At 41.6% G+C, this 17,410-nt stretch overlaps 1 protein-coding gene across 7 annotated transcripts in view; it reads left to right on the top strand.

Annotated features, from left to right (window-relative positions):
- Positions 1-15,445, top strand: part of erc2 (ELKS/RAB6-interacting/CAST family member 2) — a 34,337-nt gene extending 18,892 nt beyond the window's left edge. For 3 of the 7 annotated variants that reach the window (XM_079681268.1, XM_079681265.1, XM_079681266.1), the window contains exons 7-18: positions 266-433; positions 1,383-1,520; positions 3,485-3,625; positions 3,811-3,951; positions 6,948-7,150; positions 8,385-8,507; positions 10,714-10,828; positions 11,489-11,649; positions 12,492-12,639; positions 14,180-14,899; positions 15,128-15,198; positions 15,307-15,445. In XM_079681268.1, coding sequence (XP_079537394.1) covers positions 266-433; positions 1,383-1,520; positions 3,485-3,625; positions 3,811-3,951; positions 6,948-7,150; positions 8,385-8,507; positions 10,714-10,828; positions 11,489-11,649; positions 12,492-12,639; positions 14,180-14,899; positions 15,128-15,157 — 2,088 coding nt within the window. In that variant the 3' untranslated portion in view covers positions 15,158-15,198; positions 15,307-15,445. Of the gene's footprint in view, positions 1-265; positions 434-1,382; positions 1,521-3,484; positions 3,626-3,810; positions 3,952-6,947; positions 7,151-8,384; positions 8,508-10,253; positions 10,266-10,713; positions 10,829-11,488; positions 11,650-12,491; positions 12,640-14,179; positions 14,900-15,127; positions 15,199-15,306 lie in introns of all 7 variants that reach the window. The other 4 variants (XM_079681269.1, XM_079681267.1, XM_079681271.1 and 1 more) reach the window with 4 other exon arrangements.
- The last annotated feature ends 1,965 nt before the right edge of the window (positions 15,446-17,410 follow it).

Below are 17,410 nucleotides of genomic sequence, written 5' to 3'. Positions count from 1 at the left end.
CATGCAAATAATAAATAACACATTACTACAATCGCAAAACAGAGGACAATAAATTAAAACAGCAAATATAAAAATCAAACACAGGGAAATGTCATGAGACATGCTCCGCTCTGACTAGAAGGCCAGGGAGAAGAAGCATAGCTGTGCCTATGTTTGTCTTATAATTCCTTGTTACTCATTTACCATTAAAAATAAAATGATGTAAGATTATTGTATTGTAAGTAGACTCACTGCACTGGGTGTGTTTGGCTGTGTCGTGCTTCAGGTAGATGCTCTGCGTCTGCGTTTGGAGGAGAAAGAGTCCTTCCTGAACAAGAAAACCAAGCAGCTGCAGGACTTGACGGAGGAGAAGGGCACTCTCGCCGGAGAAATCAGGGATATGAAGGACATGCTGGAGGTCAAAGAAAGGAAGATCAATGTCCTGCAGAAAAAGGTGAACATCAAAAAAAGGCCTGCCCTTTTGGGTGGATAACAGGAGTTTAAAAGTCAAAAAGTGTGACTACAAACTAAAGGAAATTGTCCAAACCATTTACTAACCACTCTGAGTTATTGCTGCATGATTCATCTGTTACGATTAATTATGGTGAGGAGGTGCAGGTGTATGTTGACCTACTCCAGATAAATGAGTGGTGAGTTGGGCAATCTTTCATGTCAGATTTAAGTGTCCTGAACAAAACCAGTCACTCTGTGAAAAGATAAAACAGAATAGTTACTATCTCCATTAAGACTAGAGTCTCTGCTCTCAGGGGAAAAGTGTCCATAGAAAGACAAGCAAGAAGATATTTCTGCCTCACTGCCTCTAGTGTGTGTGTGCTATAAATACTCCCTGAGTGTTACTCCCTCACTCACACTGACCCGCTCACCCATTCCCTTTGCTTTTTTTCTCTCCCCTTGTTCTAACACACCTCCTCTTTCTCATCCATCTACTTTTATCCCTCTCTTTGACATCTCTCGTGATTTCTCCTGATGTGGTTATTTGGTTTTATTTCTCTGTTGTGTCCACCATATAGTATAGTATATTAGATCAGCACACATGTTTTAATGTCTTTAAATAGCTGTGTTTTTACATTAGTCTCAATGCATAGGTCTAACAGATTGCTGCTTGATTTATATTCTGTTCTATTTTCAGTTCTACTTCCTAAACTTCTCAAAGTCTGGCAGTTTCGGATGTTTTTAATGGAAATGCTTCGTTGTAAAGCCCTTGCACATTTCAAACTATGAACATGACGTTGTCTGTAGAGGGTATTAATCATCAAAGACTTTCATAATCTCTGAGTCCAGCTCTTAAATCAACGTTGGGTACTCTGGTTTAAAGTCATGCTTTTTACACCTGCTTCTTTCCCTTTTTTCGTCCCTGTGCCACCTCCTCCTCCCTGTGTCAGATTGAGAATCTGCAGGAGCAGCTGCGAGACAAAGACAAGCAGCTGGGGAATCTGAAGGACCGGGTCAAGTCTCTGCAGACCGACTCCAGTAACACAGACACTGCCCTGGCGACCCTGGAGGAGGCTCTGTCAGAGAAGGTATGGTACAAAAACATATTAGGGAGGAGCAATGTTCACAGTTGAGATGTAAACACCTGCTGCAGGACAAAATTATTGACGTGTGGCCGTTTTTGTACAGATTTAACAAACATGATATACATGACTGGTATCAATCATCAAGTATAACGGCCCGTCTACACTACAGGCATGAACAAATCTTGAAGCTGGGCGTGTCTGAAGCTTGGCGATTTTTTGCGAGCAACCAATCACATGAATCTCCCGCCCCCGACATACAAAGCAATAGCAATGTTAAAACGAAGTAAACTGGATATAAACTCTCCAAACAGGCGAAAAAACTATCAGTTTCACCCACTGTCTCTGCCACCTCCCTCCATGCCTGGTTCCTCCGGTTTGTATCCCGGTAAATAGTTCCGGTCGTAAAGAACCGGGTGATTTGCTACCGTAATATCTCGTTTGGAATATGAGGAAATGAACTGCGGTCTGGCTCTCCCAGCTTGCACGCGGTTTGATTGGCTGAGCTTGCACTGGCGGGATTTGCATAAACTGAATTTGATTGGCTGATGCCAAGCATCGAGCCTCAAAAGTTGAACATTGTTCAACTTTTGATGCCGATAGATGCTCGTGATGCTTGCAAAGCCATGCCATGCTCCCCACAATGCAGTTCGGCGAAGATTAAAAATCTTCTACGTCACCCCATTCAAGTGAATGGGCGAAGCGTTGAAAGCATTTTTTGATGCCTGTAGTGTAGACGTACCGTTAGTCTCAGAAAAAAGCTAATAAGCATATTTTCCAAACTTTTCCTTAGATCAAACCCAAAAGTAATAATCCTTTACGTTTACTCCGCAAAATTGAACTTTTTGTTTTTGACACCTCATACAACTTAAAGTTCTTAGCGCTTTACACTTAATTCTTAAGTCACTTGATATGTGTCTTGTTTCTCATACTGAGCTAAGACTTTGGTAATTCTTAAGATGTTTCTCTTAAGCCCAAAGCCTGTTTTTCATTTTTCAGGCTCGAAAATGACATTCCCAGAACAAATGACCATATCTTCCCTTTTAAAAGGGTTAAATTAATAATCTTTTTTCTCAAAGTAATGATAAACCTGTGAGTTGGATGTAGAAAAGTAAGAATCAATATAGATGTTTTTTATTTTACAAAAAAATCAGATTGAACATGGTAAAAAACTGTAAATTATAGTGTCCGTCCAAAATATATGTTGTACTTATAGTGAAAACTAACCTTGGATGATGGGTTAGTAGACTAAAAGCTTTAGGAATCCAAAGTACAACATATAATAAGTACCCTGTATCAAGATTGATGCAAACAAGTGATATTTTACCTTTTTGTTTGCTCTGATATTTGAAAACGGAATTGCAGTTTTCTTTTTTATAGATTATCAGAACATTTCAAAGGGGACACAGTCACATTGGATATTAACCTATGGATTAACTACAGCATCGTTTTTATCGTTTTAATGCCATTAAAGACCAGTTTTGACCAAACAAAACCAAGGTAAAGCTTGTTAGCGTTTTAGGCTACCTACAGTAGCGCCACATGTTTTGATGTACGTTTTTGTTGATAACGTCGCAGGTTTGTATCTTTCAATGTTGAGGTGGGCACCGTTAGATTCTGTTTCTTTACGATCATAAACGATGTGTTGGCTGTGCAGCTAGGATAAGTAATAAGGGAGTGATTTTCGGTGCAGTAATAGGTTAGCATTTTTCGCTCGGGGCTAATTCAGAGCGTCAGTGTTAGCATTGTGTGGTTTTTTTTAAAGAAAAAATTAAAAAGATCAGTTAAATTAGTTTTTCCCCGTTATATGGATATAAAACATTCATAGTTTATTAAATATTAAGGTTCCTTAGACGTTGTTTCCTGCAAATGACGCGATTTCGGCCCCGGAACTGGGTCCGTGGGGCTTAAGAGGTTAGCATTCTCAAGTGTATTTCATTTAACTCTGTTTTGATGTCTCTGTGTGTTAGGAGAGGATTATAGAGCGTTTAAAGGACCAAAGGGAGAGGGAAGACAGAGAACGTCTGGATGAAGTGGATTCCTACAGGAAGGAGAACAAGGATCTGAAGGAGAAGGTCAACGGCCTTCAGATAGAACTAACAGAGAAAGAGGTCAGTGAGTACAAATACATGCTGCATCTTTTTCTCTACTACTCTGCTCTGCTGTACTTTACTGCATATCTTTCCTGTTTCTATCAGTAGGCCCTTACTTTGTATATAACCTGTGTCACTTTGTCCTAGTTTGACCAGCTGGTTTGAACCTGTGCTAACTCTCTGCGCTGTCTGTCCCCCTGCAGTCCAGCCTCATCGATCTGAAGGATCATGCTTCGTCTTTGGCCTCCTCTAGCCTCAAGAAGGAATCAAAGCTAAAAACACTGGAGATCGCCATCGAGCAAAAAAAAGAGGAGTGTAGTAAGTTGGAGACGCAGTTGCAGAAGGTAAGGGTGCATTTCAAAGTACACATTTTACTCATCGTGCTAATATGTAGATCTCATTATTATTTTATGAAACAGGTATTTACTATTCCATTTGTTTTTATACTGGACTTAAAGCTCTATCATTCTGTCCACATTGTGTTGCATTGAAAGAGGCAGTCCAAATTCAAGGTGAAACCTCTGATGGCATTACAATCTGATTGCAAACACCATGTAGTAGATTTTCACATGATACACATCTGAAATTGACATCTAAGTTTAAGAAAAGTTAAAGAGCAATAACTACAAGGCTTTATACAAATATGTTTGTCACCTACTGTTTCAAAGGTCAAACGTGTTTTACTTTTTTTTCCGTTGGCTGCATACAAATTAAAAACAAATAAAATGAATTTTAAAAATGAATGAAAAAAATTATGAAAAGGTTATACACGGATGAAGAAGGTATCAAAGAGAGAAATTGCTTATTTTAGTCTTCATTATTTATGATTAATGCTTTAACTTTGGCTGAACTATGCATAGCTTCTCTGCCCTGAACGGAGATTGTAGATGTCCTCCATTAATTTCACCACTGTGCGTCACCACTGAAAGGAAAAATATTAGCTCACCTTAAGTCCTGGAACCACTTCGAAAGAGACTATCAAGATATTAAAAAGAGTTTTGTGTTTTTTATGTTTCTCCACTAATTTACAGTATTTCTGCAACTAAGACCTTGCACCAAGGCCTCTCACTATATCGTTATCAACTTATCGTACAATATGGACAAGAACATCAGATCATTTTTCTATATTTTCTTTTAACAAAAGCAGTGATTGTGGCAGGCCTTCTAGCTGTGTGTTTTTTCCATAGAGGGTGATTCTCAATGGCTAATCTCCAATTCCTCAACAGAATGCACTTTTTACCATTAAACATAAGGAAATGTGAAGACTTTTAATCCTTTTTTAAGCTTCATACGGAAGAATGTGAACCTTCCTTATATAAACACAGTTCATTAGGATAATAACACCCTCGCTACTGTGATTGGCTGCACTGCTCTGTTAGGCCTGCTGCAGGGAGCAGGCAGTCCATAAAATACGTCCTCCGCCTCCTCCTACTCCATTACCCACAGACTATCCCCATGTCTGTCCCTCTACATTTGTCTGTGCTGTGTTGTCCCTAACCTGTAACAACGTGTGCTGTACTGACACTATGTTACTGCTCCTTCCAACATGTATTGTGACATGTCTGATCCTGCTGTTCCCTCCTCTGGCTCAACTAAATCCTAACACTTACTCTCCCGCCCCGCTCCCTTCCTCAACCCTTCCGTTTTCAATGTAGCAAGCTGAGCAGCTATTCAGTCACATGAAAAATCCTGTAAGTCCCTCTCCTGAGCTCTCTGAGGCACATATTGAAAGCATGAGGACCACTGATTACGTCTTTGAAACATGCTAAATGGTGATCATGCCAGCCGTCAGCGCAGGTTCTGCTTACACCTCCGAGCCACCAGACGCATGTTGATGATCACACCGTACTGATATAGTGAGCTTTACACTGCACTCAGAGTCCTGTGCAACATACTCATCCTGCAACTGTTTGTGTTGTGACACATGGTGAAGCTGGTGCTTATTGCACAGTATTTCAAGAGTATTCTGAACTTTATTAATAGTGGTCTGTAGCTGGTTTATCTGTTGCTAGTGTATTTAACTACAGTGTGTTTTCTTCTTCTTGCACAATTGATAAAAAACAACAGGTTTCGAAGTGTGAAGCTGACCTTTTTTTATCGTTTTTATAACTAAAATATGTTTAAAGACGACGGAGATAAAATGTGGATTATAACTTTTTTTTGTCTTTTACAGAATACAATTCTGTGTATTTAAGAATCTCAGATCCAGGTCAGGCGTAAAATAGTTTCAAGGGCTGCACTGATAATTGATCACGTGTATCTTTGACAGATCTTTGTTGAGTTTATAAAGTAGCTATAGTGTGTTTTTACAATCTTTGAACACATCCTAAAAAAATCCTTGGCTTTCGACATCTTAAACAGCAGGCTGAATGGAGCCTAATTTCTATATCCAAAACATTTATTTTGACAAGGTTATTTTGAAATGCCCTCACATGAATTGGTGGATCTATAATAGCGATGTACATTTTTGCAATTTGAATCATTGAAAGAAATCTCCCACAAGTAAAATCCTGACATCACTCCTCATGCTTAAAATATGAAACGTATTCTCCATTCTTTTGACTGACAATCACAAAGACTGTGCAGCTTCGTTGGGTTTGCATGACGTGGTCGACCTTGTTGCATGTTGTCACTGTTGGTGTTGCCACGCTTTCTTTCGTCACAGTGTGGTGTGGTTAGCTGAGGTGTCAGCCGTGGTTGGAGATCTCTGCAGTGTTTTGGTGGTTGCACTCTGGCTCTGTACAACTTTGCACTTTTGCGACCTGTGTTGACGTGTGGCTGCATATTGTCTCGAGGGTGATGTGTACCACTGTAATGTACTTCATGAAGAGTTACAAACTGTTGCAATAGTAGTGAGATAAGTCAATGTTGACCAAGCAGTAGAGCTGTGTTTAGTTTGTGACAGAAAGAGACAGAATCACAATTTATCTTTCCACTGCCACTAATTTGTTACCATTTTTGACACAAGACACAAACACACCCAATCCTCTATTCTGCACACTCACCAAGTGGGGGAAGTGTCTGGCAGTCTCAGAGGGCTGTTAAATGGAGCTAAATAATAGCTCTGTTAAAGCTAATGAGCCAGCACCAGTAATGATGCCCTTGTCCACAACATTTTACTCTTGCTATATTCATTCAGAAACAGAGAGGGAAAGAGAGAGTGCAAGGGGAGTGGTTAATATAAGACAATGATGGACTGCAATGTACCGTGTGTATCTCTCGTCAGTGGGCAGTAAAACATGCTGTGCTGTGCTGCATGATTATGTTGATGTTATAATGTTAACTGAGTGTATCTGTGGTTGCGTGCATGTTTGTGTCTTTCTCTGGCACGTGGATGCAGAAGGTCCATGAGGTGGATCATCAGACCGGCCCCAGAGGGAACCCGGAGTACGTGGACCGAGTGAAGCTGCTGGAGAAGGAGGTGAATTACTACAAGGACGAGGCGAACAAGTCTCAGACGGAGGTGGAGAGGCTCCTGGACATCCTGCGAGAGGTGGAGACTGAAAAGAATGACAAGGACAAGAAAATCGCTGAACTGGAAAGGTAATTAACTTTGACTGCTTGGACAAGTTGGCGAAAGTATTCAAAGGCATCTTAACCTTAACTTTACACTGATGTTATACCTCACTTTTGGTATAGTAACATATATAATCAGATTTATGCATAGTGCATAAACATACTATCCTCTAACAAACCCTTTCTGGCTTTCAAACTATGATATACAATAATGCAAACATTCATTATAGGAGCACAACATGATTTAAAAAATCCAGATTTATTTTCTCTCTTACTCAAAGTGCTATGTTGCTGCTGTGGACATACAGATAGTTATGGCTTTATCTGTATATTTGTTTTAAATGTTGCCTTATTGTTTGCATCACACAAAAAACTCAAAAACATTTATTTTGTAATTTGTGCGAATTTGTTATTATCCCAAATGTTTATTTATATTGTGTATATATACATACATGTAGATACTTTTCCCTGTGGTGTTTGGTATCGTGAATTTGAGAAAGCACATTGTCTTGCACTGAACCCAGACCTGGTCTTACACTCAGAAATACACCCTTTGATGGACAATCATTTCAGGTGCTTGTTGAGACACACACAGAAGGCTCTCTGTTGAAGTTGTGACGCTATGTGAGATGTGCTATTTGAACACAAAGTGCCATTCAATCAGCCCCATAATGGAAGAGGTCAAACTGATTTCAGTTAATGGACCACATAAATAAAGCTGGTGGACTCATCAGCTCTTGGCTCACCTCTCAGTGTGGTACGTGGTCTTGAGCCTCAACACTAGAAGCTTTTGGCTTTGGTTCCGCTGTTGGAGGAAACCATCGTCATTCTCTTTGGCTGGAATTTAAAATGATGAAATAAAGACTGAATGGACTGCATGAAAAGGACACATTAGCTCTGTCTAGAGAAGAAAGAGGGCGTTAAGAGTTGAGTAGAGCCGTACCATGCAGTGAAAATGTGGCTTTAAAAAAAAAAAAAAAAGTTCTATTTGCTCTTCCTTACAGCAACAGGGTCCATTTAATTTTTGTCTCATGCTCATTTGTTGGTGGTTTTCAATTAATTGACTGTTCTTTTCCTTTTTTGCCAACTTTACCCACTCTTTTCTGTCCCTTTTACCTCTCTATCATCTGTTTCATGCCCACCTATCCCTCCTTCAACCTCTGCCATTGATCTTTTTTTCAATCGACAACTCAACCCTCCCTTTTTTTAAATCTCTCCACCATCTCCCGGGCTCCTTTTCTGTTGTGCGCCCCGACACCAGCCCCCCTTCCACTGCTCCTCGCCCCGCCCCTCGTCCCGTTGGCAGAGCTCCCCCTGACCCGCTCCCTTCAGTGTCCGCAGCCCCCCAGCAGATAGGGGGCATGGTGTGGGATTTCCTGGGAAAGTGAGTGCTCTGCCCTGGCACTTTCTGCTCGGCTGCGTGGTTAAAGTCTCGGACTGCGACTGCTGCAACTGCATCTGGTTTCACCTGTGTGCCTGGGTCTGCCTGCTGTCTGAAGGATTCACATCACTTTGTATCAGAGTGCCGGCCTCTGTTTTTAATCGGTGGTGTTGGCGCTGTACTGCACACATGATGCAAAGATCCCTGGATTCATGTTTGCTTCTATTTATTACTCTCGTGTTTACTCAACGGTATGCATGTGTGCCATGAGTGTTTTTGAACTACTCTGTGTGAGTGTGAGAGAGTTTAGGCAGCACGTTTATTATTTTTCCAAACTGCATGTGGCAACCATCATTAAAAGTCATGTTAGCCTGAACTGATGACAGAATGGGGAATAAAGTAAATTGACAAATCACATTACAATGACAAACCAGCACCACGTCAAAAATATTTTTTTATTTCATATGTGACTCAAATATTGTAAGTCTTAATGATCCAAATGAATAATATGTTTTGAGTTCAGGGTTTGTACTTCAAAGGCCATCATATAGTATATTCTGTGCTTTACTTTGGATTGGCTTAACAGTAGACTTTACTTCATGCTTGGTTTGCTGCTGTGGCCTGCTTCTGTAATGATGCATAGTAAAGTCCCACAAAAAACTGCAGCAAACTAGTAACGATATTTCACAGATTTGACTTTGAAATGTTCACAGTTTTAACTGAAAGCCCCTGTCAAAAAGTGTGCATAAATATATATGTATTTGATGCTGTAAATACTGCATATATACTGCATTAGAAGCGTGTTGTTCCCTACTCACCTTTAGTTTTTCATCCATTTTGTTGACTATGTTATATTTTCTGTCCTTCAGTGTGCTTTAAGTGAAAATACACACTGACACATTAACAGATGCACACATTCACGTTTTTGTGTCTTTGTGTGGCGTTGGTTGTCTGTTGCAACCTATACAAGCTAATTCCATCCAGAGCTGAGGACTCTTCTTACTTCCTCAGCTCATTGTATCCACCCATTTCCCCCTTTACCCTCACACTCTGTAACTCTCCCCTGACAGCCCCTCTCTCTTCTTGTGGTTTTTTCTCATTGCCAACCTTCCTGCTCTCCTTCCCCTTCACCCTTCCAAGCTTGCTCTAACCGATACAAAGGGAAACAGCCTAGTGACCTGCATGAACAGAGCTGAGTCTCCAAGTCTACACACATCTGTGAGTGAGGTGCTGTAGTAGGTAGGGTCTGGACTGAACCCTTAATCGTGAAGTGTGTCAGTCCAGTTGGGTCTTTTCTGTCTGAACCTCCCTGCATCCATTACTAATTCTCCCAGTAGCTCACTCCTTCTCCCAGTCTAACCACGGTTGGCTTTCCTTCCTATTGCTCGGCCACTCAGACCTGTCTTCCCTCTTCTTCTTTCGCCCTGCTGACTAGTGCCTGTCTGACTGCATGTCTCCAAGGTTTGGCAGCAGATGCACACGGTGCCGTAATTTCAGAGAAGGTGCATCCTGTATTATCTGTGTCAGGCTGCAGTGCAGTGGCTGTCACAGGCGACTCTGTAATATCCCATGCACAATGAATACACTGTGATCTCCTCTGGGTCCTCTACTGTTTTTTGTGGTTGTTTTTTATTTTGTGGATCTAATGTATCTTTTTTTTTTTTTTTAATCCTTCCTTTGTGTGCTCTCGTCTCCTCCACTTGTCGTCTCATATCTTTGTCTTCTACCTCATCCTCTCCCCATCTGCAGTCTAACTCCAAGGTAAGTTATGCCCCTCCCCACATTTCCCACCCATCTCTACCTCGATCCACCCTAACTCTTGTGCTTAAACATGTGATTCATTTCAGCAATGTCATTTTTACATTTAGCTATGAATTAATCTGTGATACTCATGTCTTGTCGCTGTCCCGGTCATCTTGTGATTGCTACCATTTTTTAAACAACATTCATTCAAAATGCACCTGACACGATCATCCATTACGCTTTACTTGTTTTCTTGTCTGTTTTTCATGTTTTTTCTTTTTGTTGTATGATATTTGGGAATATATTGTACCCTACTCACACTACTTACTTCCTATGCAACACTAATCCCTCAATAATATAATGCATTTTGACATTTTATAGTAAAAATGTTGCAGCAACTACAGATTGGATTTCCGAAAATAATATATAAGCATGGAAATATCCTTAAAGTGTTATGGTTTTACAGACAAGGTGGCAAAGACCAGACCAAGAAGGGTCCAAATGTCAAACTGGGACCACAAGGGGACAAGAAGGGCTTAGGACAAGACCCTCGTAAGGATGGCTCCATGGATCACTTAAAGGTACGGTTAAGAAAGTACACTGTACTATGTACTGTATGTAAAAAGAGGGACGTAGTCACCAATACTTCATCGATTGGTTATTTGACTGCTGTTTTGCCAGCTCCAGTTATGCATGGCTGTCACCATCTCAGTTTTATGAAACAAGAAGGTGAAGAAAATTGAAATGAAACACTGAAAAATACACTTTTAGGGGTAAAAAGTGACTAAATGTTCTGAGGTGAAATGACACCGTGAATAGGTCAACGTTGTACGACCAGAATACGACAACAACCAACACAGACACCTTTGTGGTGGCGACCTGTCAAAAACAGTTTTACTATAAGTACGACCATCCTTTTCAAACTGAAGATCTTTCTGTATTGAAGGAGACTTGAAGCCGCTTCAAACTTGTTGGGGCCATATGTTTTGAAGGGGTTATCAATCATATCCAAATTAGGGTCGATTTCTCATAGACTTCTCTATACTGTAATCAGACTTCTTTTTCAAATGGCCTTTTGCTGGATATTGGAGAAATCCAGGTTTAAGGCACTTCCACATTATCTCCCGTTTCAGACCCAAAGGTTGCTGCTTGGTATTAACCGGTGCTTCAACATGTTTTTAAGGAAACATGTGTCTGCATTTCTATGTGTCACATCTTGTGTGGATTCCTCTGTGATGCAGTTGGAGGAGCTGATGAACACGCTAGAAAGGACGAGGCAGGAGCTGGATTCCACAAAGCAGCGCCTCTCGTCCACACAGCAGTCCCTGCAGGAGCGGGACGGCAACCTCACCAACATGAGACAGGAGCGCAGGAAACAGCTGGAGGAGATCCTGGAGATGAAGTTAGTGCCATCATGACATTTTATTTTATTTAGCCTTTATTTCTACAGGTGTAAAATCTCATTGAGACACAGGGTCTCATTTTCAAGAGAGACCTGTTCAGTGGTAACACTGCCACACAAAGTTACAGACAGACAGGACACTAAACACAGAGGCAACACTAAAATACAACATCGTAAAAAAAGTAGTAATTGAAATCCATATACAGTAGTCAGATATAGCAGGTGCAAAAACGCACAGATGATTTCTCCAGCTTTTTTAAAATGAGTTTAAAATCCGTGATGGGTATCAAACTGGTCAGCTTAAGCTCCTGCTGAAGTGTGTTCCAGGTCGAGGGGGCAGAGTACGATATGGCTTTTTTCCCAAGCACCGTGCGTACTGAGGGGACGGACAGAGTGATGTAATGTTGAGATCGTAGTCTATAGCTGTACTGTTTGTGTGATATGTAAGTGGATATGTAGAGGGGCATATTGTCAGCTTCACAAATACATCAAATAATTTTGTGATGGCCACTTCTCTTGTCGTTTTTTCTGGCTAAGGCTTTAATTTATTACTGGTCTGGAATCTCAAATGTTCCATTAGAATAATAATAATTTAAAATACATTAACATACATAAATACAAAAATTCTTAGTTTACATTTGAAATCAATTGAGCCTTTTCGCTCCTATAGTATACTTCTTGGTCCATTAAGTATCAGATACTAAATAAATAGTAGACTGAATCTGAAGTTTCTTTAATTAAGAGTGGATTTGGATGGCTTACCTGTATAACATTTATTGAATGTTCTTTCTAATTCAAAGAATATAAATGCTGATAACAAAACGTTGTTCTTTCTTCTTCAGGCAACAGGCTCTGCTTGCAGCCATCAGTGAGAAAGATGCTAATATTGCACTGCTGGAGCTGTCGACCTCCAATAAAAAGAAGACCCAGGATGAAGTGCTGTCCCTCAAGAGGGAGCGGGACAAACTGATGCACCAGCTCAAGCAACACGTTAGTATTGCAGCACAATGTCAATGAAAACTGTCTGCACTGTAATGGTTGCCAAGGCAACATTAATCAAAAATGAAAAATGTAGCTGCACAAGGCAACGAGACATTTTTTCCATTTCATCTACAGGGGGTAGTGCACATGCATGGCCACTGATCCTCTTTGCTTGTTCAGTATGTCTCATTTTGCTGTATGAGTCAAATCTATTGTTACTGTGTAAGTCATTCCATCCAAGTCCAACTCAAGTAACAAGTTCTCATTTGCAAGTCATTTGGCAGTTTTATCTGGCCATCAACATGCCATTTCATTTGAGCTTTGATAGTTTCCTATCAAAGCTGTTTTCATTTCCATAGCTGAGGTCAAATCCATTCAGTGCATAGGCATAGTGATGTTAAATTCAAGGTGTGTTTACCAGGTCCAAACTTCAGTCTTAAATGTTTTTGCTTTCAAGCCTCAAGGCATGTCAGGTCTTCAAGGAGTCAAGTCTCAAGTAAGTAAAGTCTTGAAGCAGTCAAGTCCAAGTCTAATCCTAATCTTTGACTCGAGTCTCACTCGAAGTCTTACATCTAAAGGTCTAGTATGATTTACACACCAGGAATTCAGGCAGCAACATTACGGCCTCTTAATGTCTCTGTAAGGGGCCCTTTATTGCTATGATAAATTCATTAAAAAATAATGACGGTTAGACCTCTGTTTATTGTGACGTATGCTGCTTATTGTCAGTGAACTTCAACATGTTTTCAACATGACTCATGAGCAGCTCTTCTTGTAGTTTATGTACAGTCAATAACACTAAAGTATGTACACAAAGGATTATCACTAATCATAATGATGTAGAGAGAATGCGGTGAAACAGCATGATTAAAGACAAATTGTGGTTATAGTGTACATAGTCCCATGTCAACAAGGACTGACACTTAAAAGACCAGTTCAACATTTTGTAAAATATGTTATACGGTAAATATTAGTAACGAAAGACTGCAGTCCCCAGGAAAACAGCTGAGAGTGAGGAAGTCACTGAACCCAACCCAGGAAGAGATTTAGCATAAAACTCACCTTGAACCACATCTTTGTAATGATGTATAGTAACACGTTAGTTAGTGAGCTTAAAAGTGCTGGGAGTGAATTTTGATGCTTTTGGACTTTTCTCTAGCTTTTTATCTTAATGCTCAGTTGGCAAGTGACTTTAGATCCGTATTTAGTGTACAGTGGTAGTGATCTAGGTATTTAACTTGGTAAAAAAGCAACAATTTAGATTTTTCCTGTATTTTTTAAACCAAATCACAGTATAGTTCAAAATGAATACAGAGATGAATCAACTACTTCAGAGAATAAAAGAAACACATACGCCTCAGTGTTTTTTGCATGGTTATTGCACTGGATTGTAAAACATTGTAGGTGTTCCTTGTTTTTATGTCAACCCACATTTACTAAATGCTGTGTATTGTCCAGTCATTAACTCATTTGATGTTCATTGTGAGGGAATACTGTTCTTTTTAACAGCTGCAGATCAGCATGCACAAACAGTCCTCTCTTTCTGCAGACACAAAGCCGGATGAAGCTGATCGCCGACAACTACGAAGACGAACAATATCATCCCCACGCTCCTCACCACCCCCAGCCTCAGCCTCCGCACGCTCAGCCTCCCCATGCTCAGCCTCAGCCTCAGCCTCAGTACCCCCACCCTCCCCACGCTCCCCATGCTCCGCACGCTCCCCACCCTCCCCACCCTCCCCACGCTCCTCACGCCCCTCACGCTCCTCACGCCCCTCACGCCCAGCAGACTCCATATCCCAACACCATGCATCCGCAACACCCGCAGGCCCCCCAACAGCACCCACACCCACAGCAGGCACAACCCCAATATCCTCACCCCCAGCAGCACCCCCAGCAGCACCCCAATCAGCACCCCAATCAGCACCCCCAGCAGCACCCCAATCAGCACCCACAGCAGCACACCCAGCAGCACCCCCCACCACCTCCTCAGCACCAACAGCACCCACGACCCCCACAGCCCCAACACCCTCACCAACAGCACCCTCAGCATCCTCCCCAGCACCCACACGGACATCCTCCTCCCCAGCACCCTCACCCGCAGCACCCACACGGCCCTCCCCAACAAGGACCCCACCCCCAACATCCACATCCCCAGCACCCCCAGCACCCGCATCACGGCCAACATCCACGTCACCCATCGCCCCATCATCGTGGGGGGCCGGCCCGAGGACCCCCACATGCTGGTCACCGCCCTGCTCAGGACCAGGTGAGAGGCCATTTGTTTTGTAGTGTTAAGTTAAAACAGTACTACAACTACTTAGCACACCACTAAATCCTCTGATGCTTAGTTTTACTCGTAGACGTGTATAACATATTTTCTTTCTCACACTGCCTGCTGTTACAGAGAGGTTATTTGTTCAACTGTAACTCTGGTTTCTGTCTACTTCCTCCTCTTATGCAAATCTCTGCTGCTTGTGTGAAATGCTATCATTAGCAGGATGACGACGAGGGCATTTGGGCATAATCCTTACTGTGACAACCAAAGCTCTAATATTGTTTTGAGGGGTGAGATATGTTTAAGACGTTATAACTTTATGATTCTCAGATTCTTCACGCTTTATAACTTTATAACAGCTGCATGACGCCTTGATTTTTGTAATCTCTCACATTCAGATGATTCAGTCACTACTGGAGTAGCACAGCCACGCCACGAAGTTGAAACACTACCCGACCAAACATGTATTACCTTCACTCAGTCGACACTCAGCAATGGGACTTTTGTTTATTTTCTCTGGGGACGAGGAGGGGGCACTCAGGTGTGCAGGTCAGGCGGGGAGACTGACAGCTGATCAGGTAATTTCCAACACATAATGTACAATGACACACACACAATGAATCTAATCAAAATAAATTTACAAACTTACTCTATTTAGTTTTTCTCTGCTCAAGGTGACCTGGGACCTCTTCTCTGTGTGAAACAGGAGCAGCCGTCCTCTTCTTCCTCTGTACAGAAACACAGATGCAGGACTACATTAAAATGATGTTGATGCCCATAGAGACAGATGTGCCCTGTCAGATTCTTGCTTGGACATGGCATGTGATCAACATGGCAGCCCTGCGTCTCACAGAGGTCACCTCACCTGTCTGTCACCTGCTGATCACTACACCTCTTCAGGCCAACAACGCCCTCTCCATCCACCCAGCAGAGATCTCATGACTGCCTGCCAGCCCAGTATTTGTTCCTCATCCTCCTCCCTGCGATGGATCAAGATCCTGGTCTTCTTGCTGTCTCTTTCTCCTGCCCACTGGCTTCCCCACCTGACTCTGTCCTGGTTTCTTGATCCTCACTGCCCTGCTGACCCACCTGGTGTCATCTGACCCCTCGACCTGGCTGTCATCACCCCCATGACTCATGACTATTCTGTAGTTTTAATCATTTGATCGTGTCGATGAGCTAATTTACCCTTTGTGGCACACAGTGACCTCTTTTTTACCTTTTATACATGCTAACACACAACACATCTGTTTAGAGGCACTTGCTTTTTCCACACACCAGATTAGATCGTTTTCTGTTTTAATTTCTTGTTGGTAAAAGGGAGAGCTTAAAGCTTGCTGATAGTACGCCTTTAGCCTTGCCTGCAGTGGTGGGGTTCCCTTGGCTACTGAAGCAGGGCCTTCCAGCTCATGGGCTTGTTATAGCCTCAAGGCTGTGGGTGCTATCAATGTTTCTCTTCATCTTACCTCATTTTAATCAAAAGTAGTCAACAAAATAATCAATCTATGCAGAAGTCAATGTAGAGTGAATGCATTTTTATTCCCACATCCTTGCTCAAATTTCTCACCAAAAGTGTAATCAACCATCCAATCAGAGCGGCCAAGAGAGGGTTAAAAAATAATCATAAGTCATTTTACCTTTCCTTTCTGATACTATGCACCTATGCACCTCCTCCGTGTTGCAGGAATTTTTACTAATGGTGCTTCTGCTGGTGCTCAAACTAAATGGTGTCAGAAGACCTGGTCAAGAGCATCTTTTAGTCCTTTTACAGTAGAGGGACTTGACCCCAAAACGGGCTTCACAAACAACTGTAAGACTGCTTTGTACATACGTATTGACCTTATGAACAACAATTACTTCAAGACCCACACAGAGGTGATGGTATGAAGAGTGCTACTATAAATACAGTATAGACTATAAGGTGGAGGTTCAATCGATGTTTTCCCTGCAGGTCTGTCTGTACCATTGACACCCCATCTCTGACTACAGTATGGTCCTGCTCCCCTCTCCGGTGTGACCACCCCAAACATAGTGACCTGTTTTCTCCTTCTCAACAAGGTGGCCTGTGCCTCGTAAAAACTGTACACAATATATATGATAGATATTCATATATATTATACATATAGAGAGAAATCTATAGTGTGTCTATACGTGGTCAGAAAATCGTTTCAAACTGACAAGATATATATGTTTTTTTCTTCATGGTTATTTTTCTAACTGGCTGGAGGTCAGTGAGATGTCTTATTTAGAGTGTTGAGTGGTGTGATTTTCCTCTGATTTGTACATTGTGAGAAAACCCTTCAGCAACAAGAAACATTCCCTGTCTGAAAACAGGACAGCCCCAAAAGAAAAAATATAAGAGCTTTAGAGCAGTTTATGAGGAATAGAAGTATATCCAAATCTATTTAGAAGTGTATAAAATACGACATTATTACATTCCTTCCTTATGAAAACATTTAGTTGAACATCACTTGGCTTGTGGTGACAACTTCGAACAAAAAA

Source organism: Notothenia rossii, assembly GCF_949606895.1.
Source record: "Notothenia rossii genome assembly, chromosome: 5".
Lineage (NCBI taxonomy): Eukaryota > Metazoa > Chordata > Actinopteri > Perciformes > Nototheniidae > Notothenia > Notothenia rossii.
Note: the sequence above shows the minus strand (reverse complement) of the source record. Positions and strands in the feature narration are given on the sequence as shown.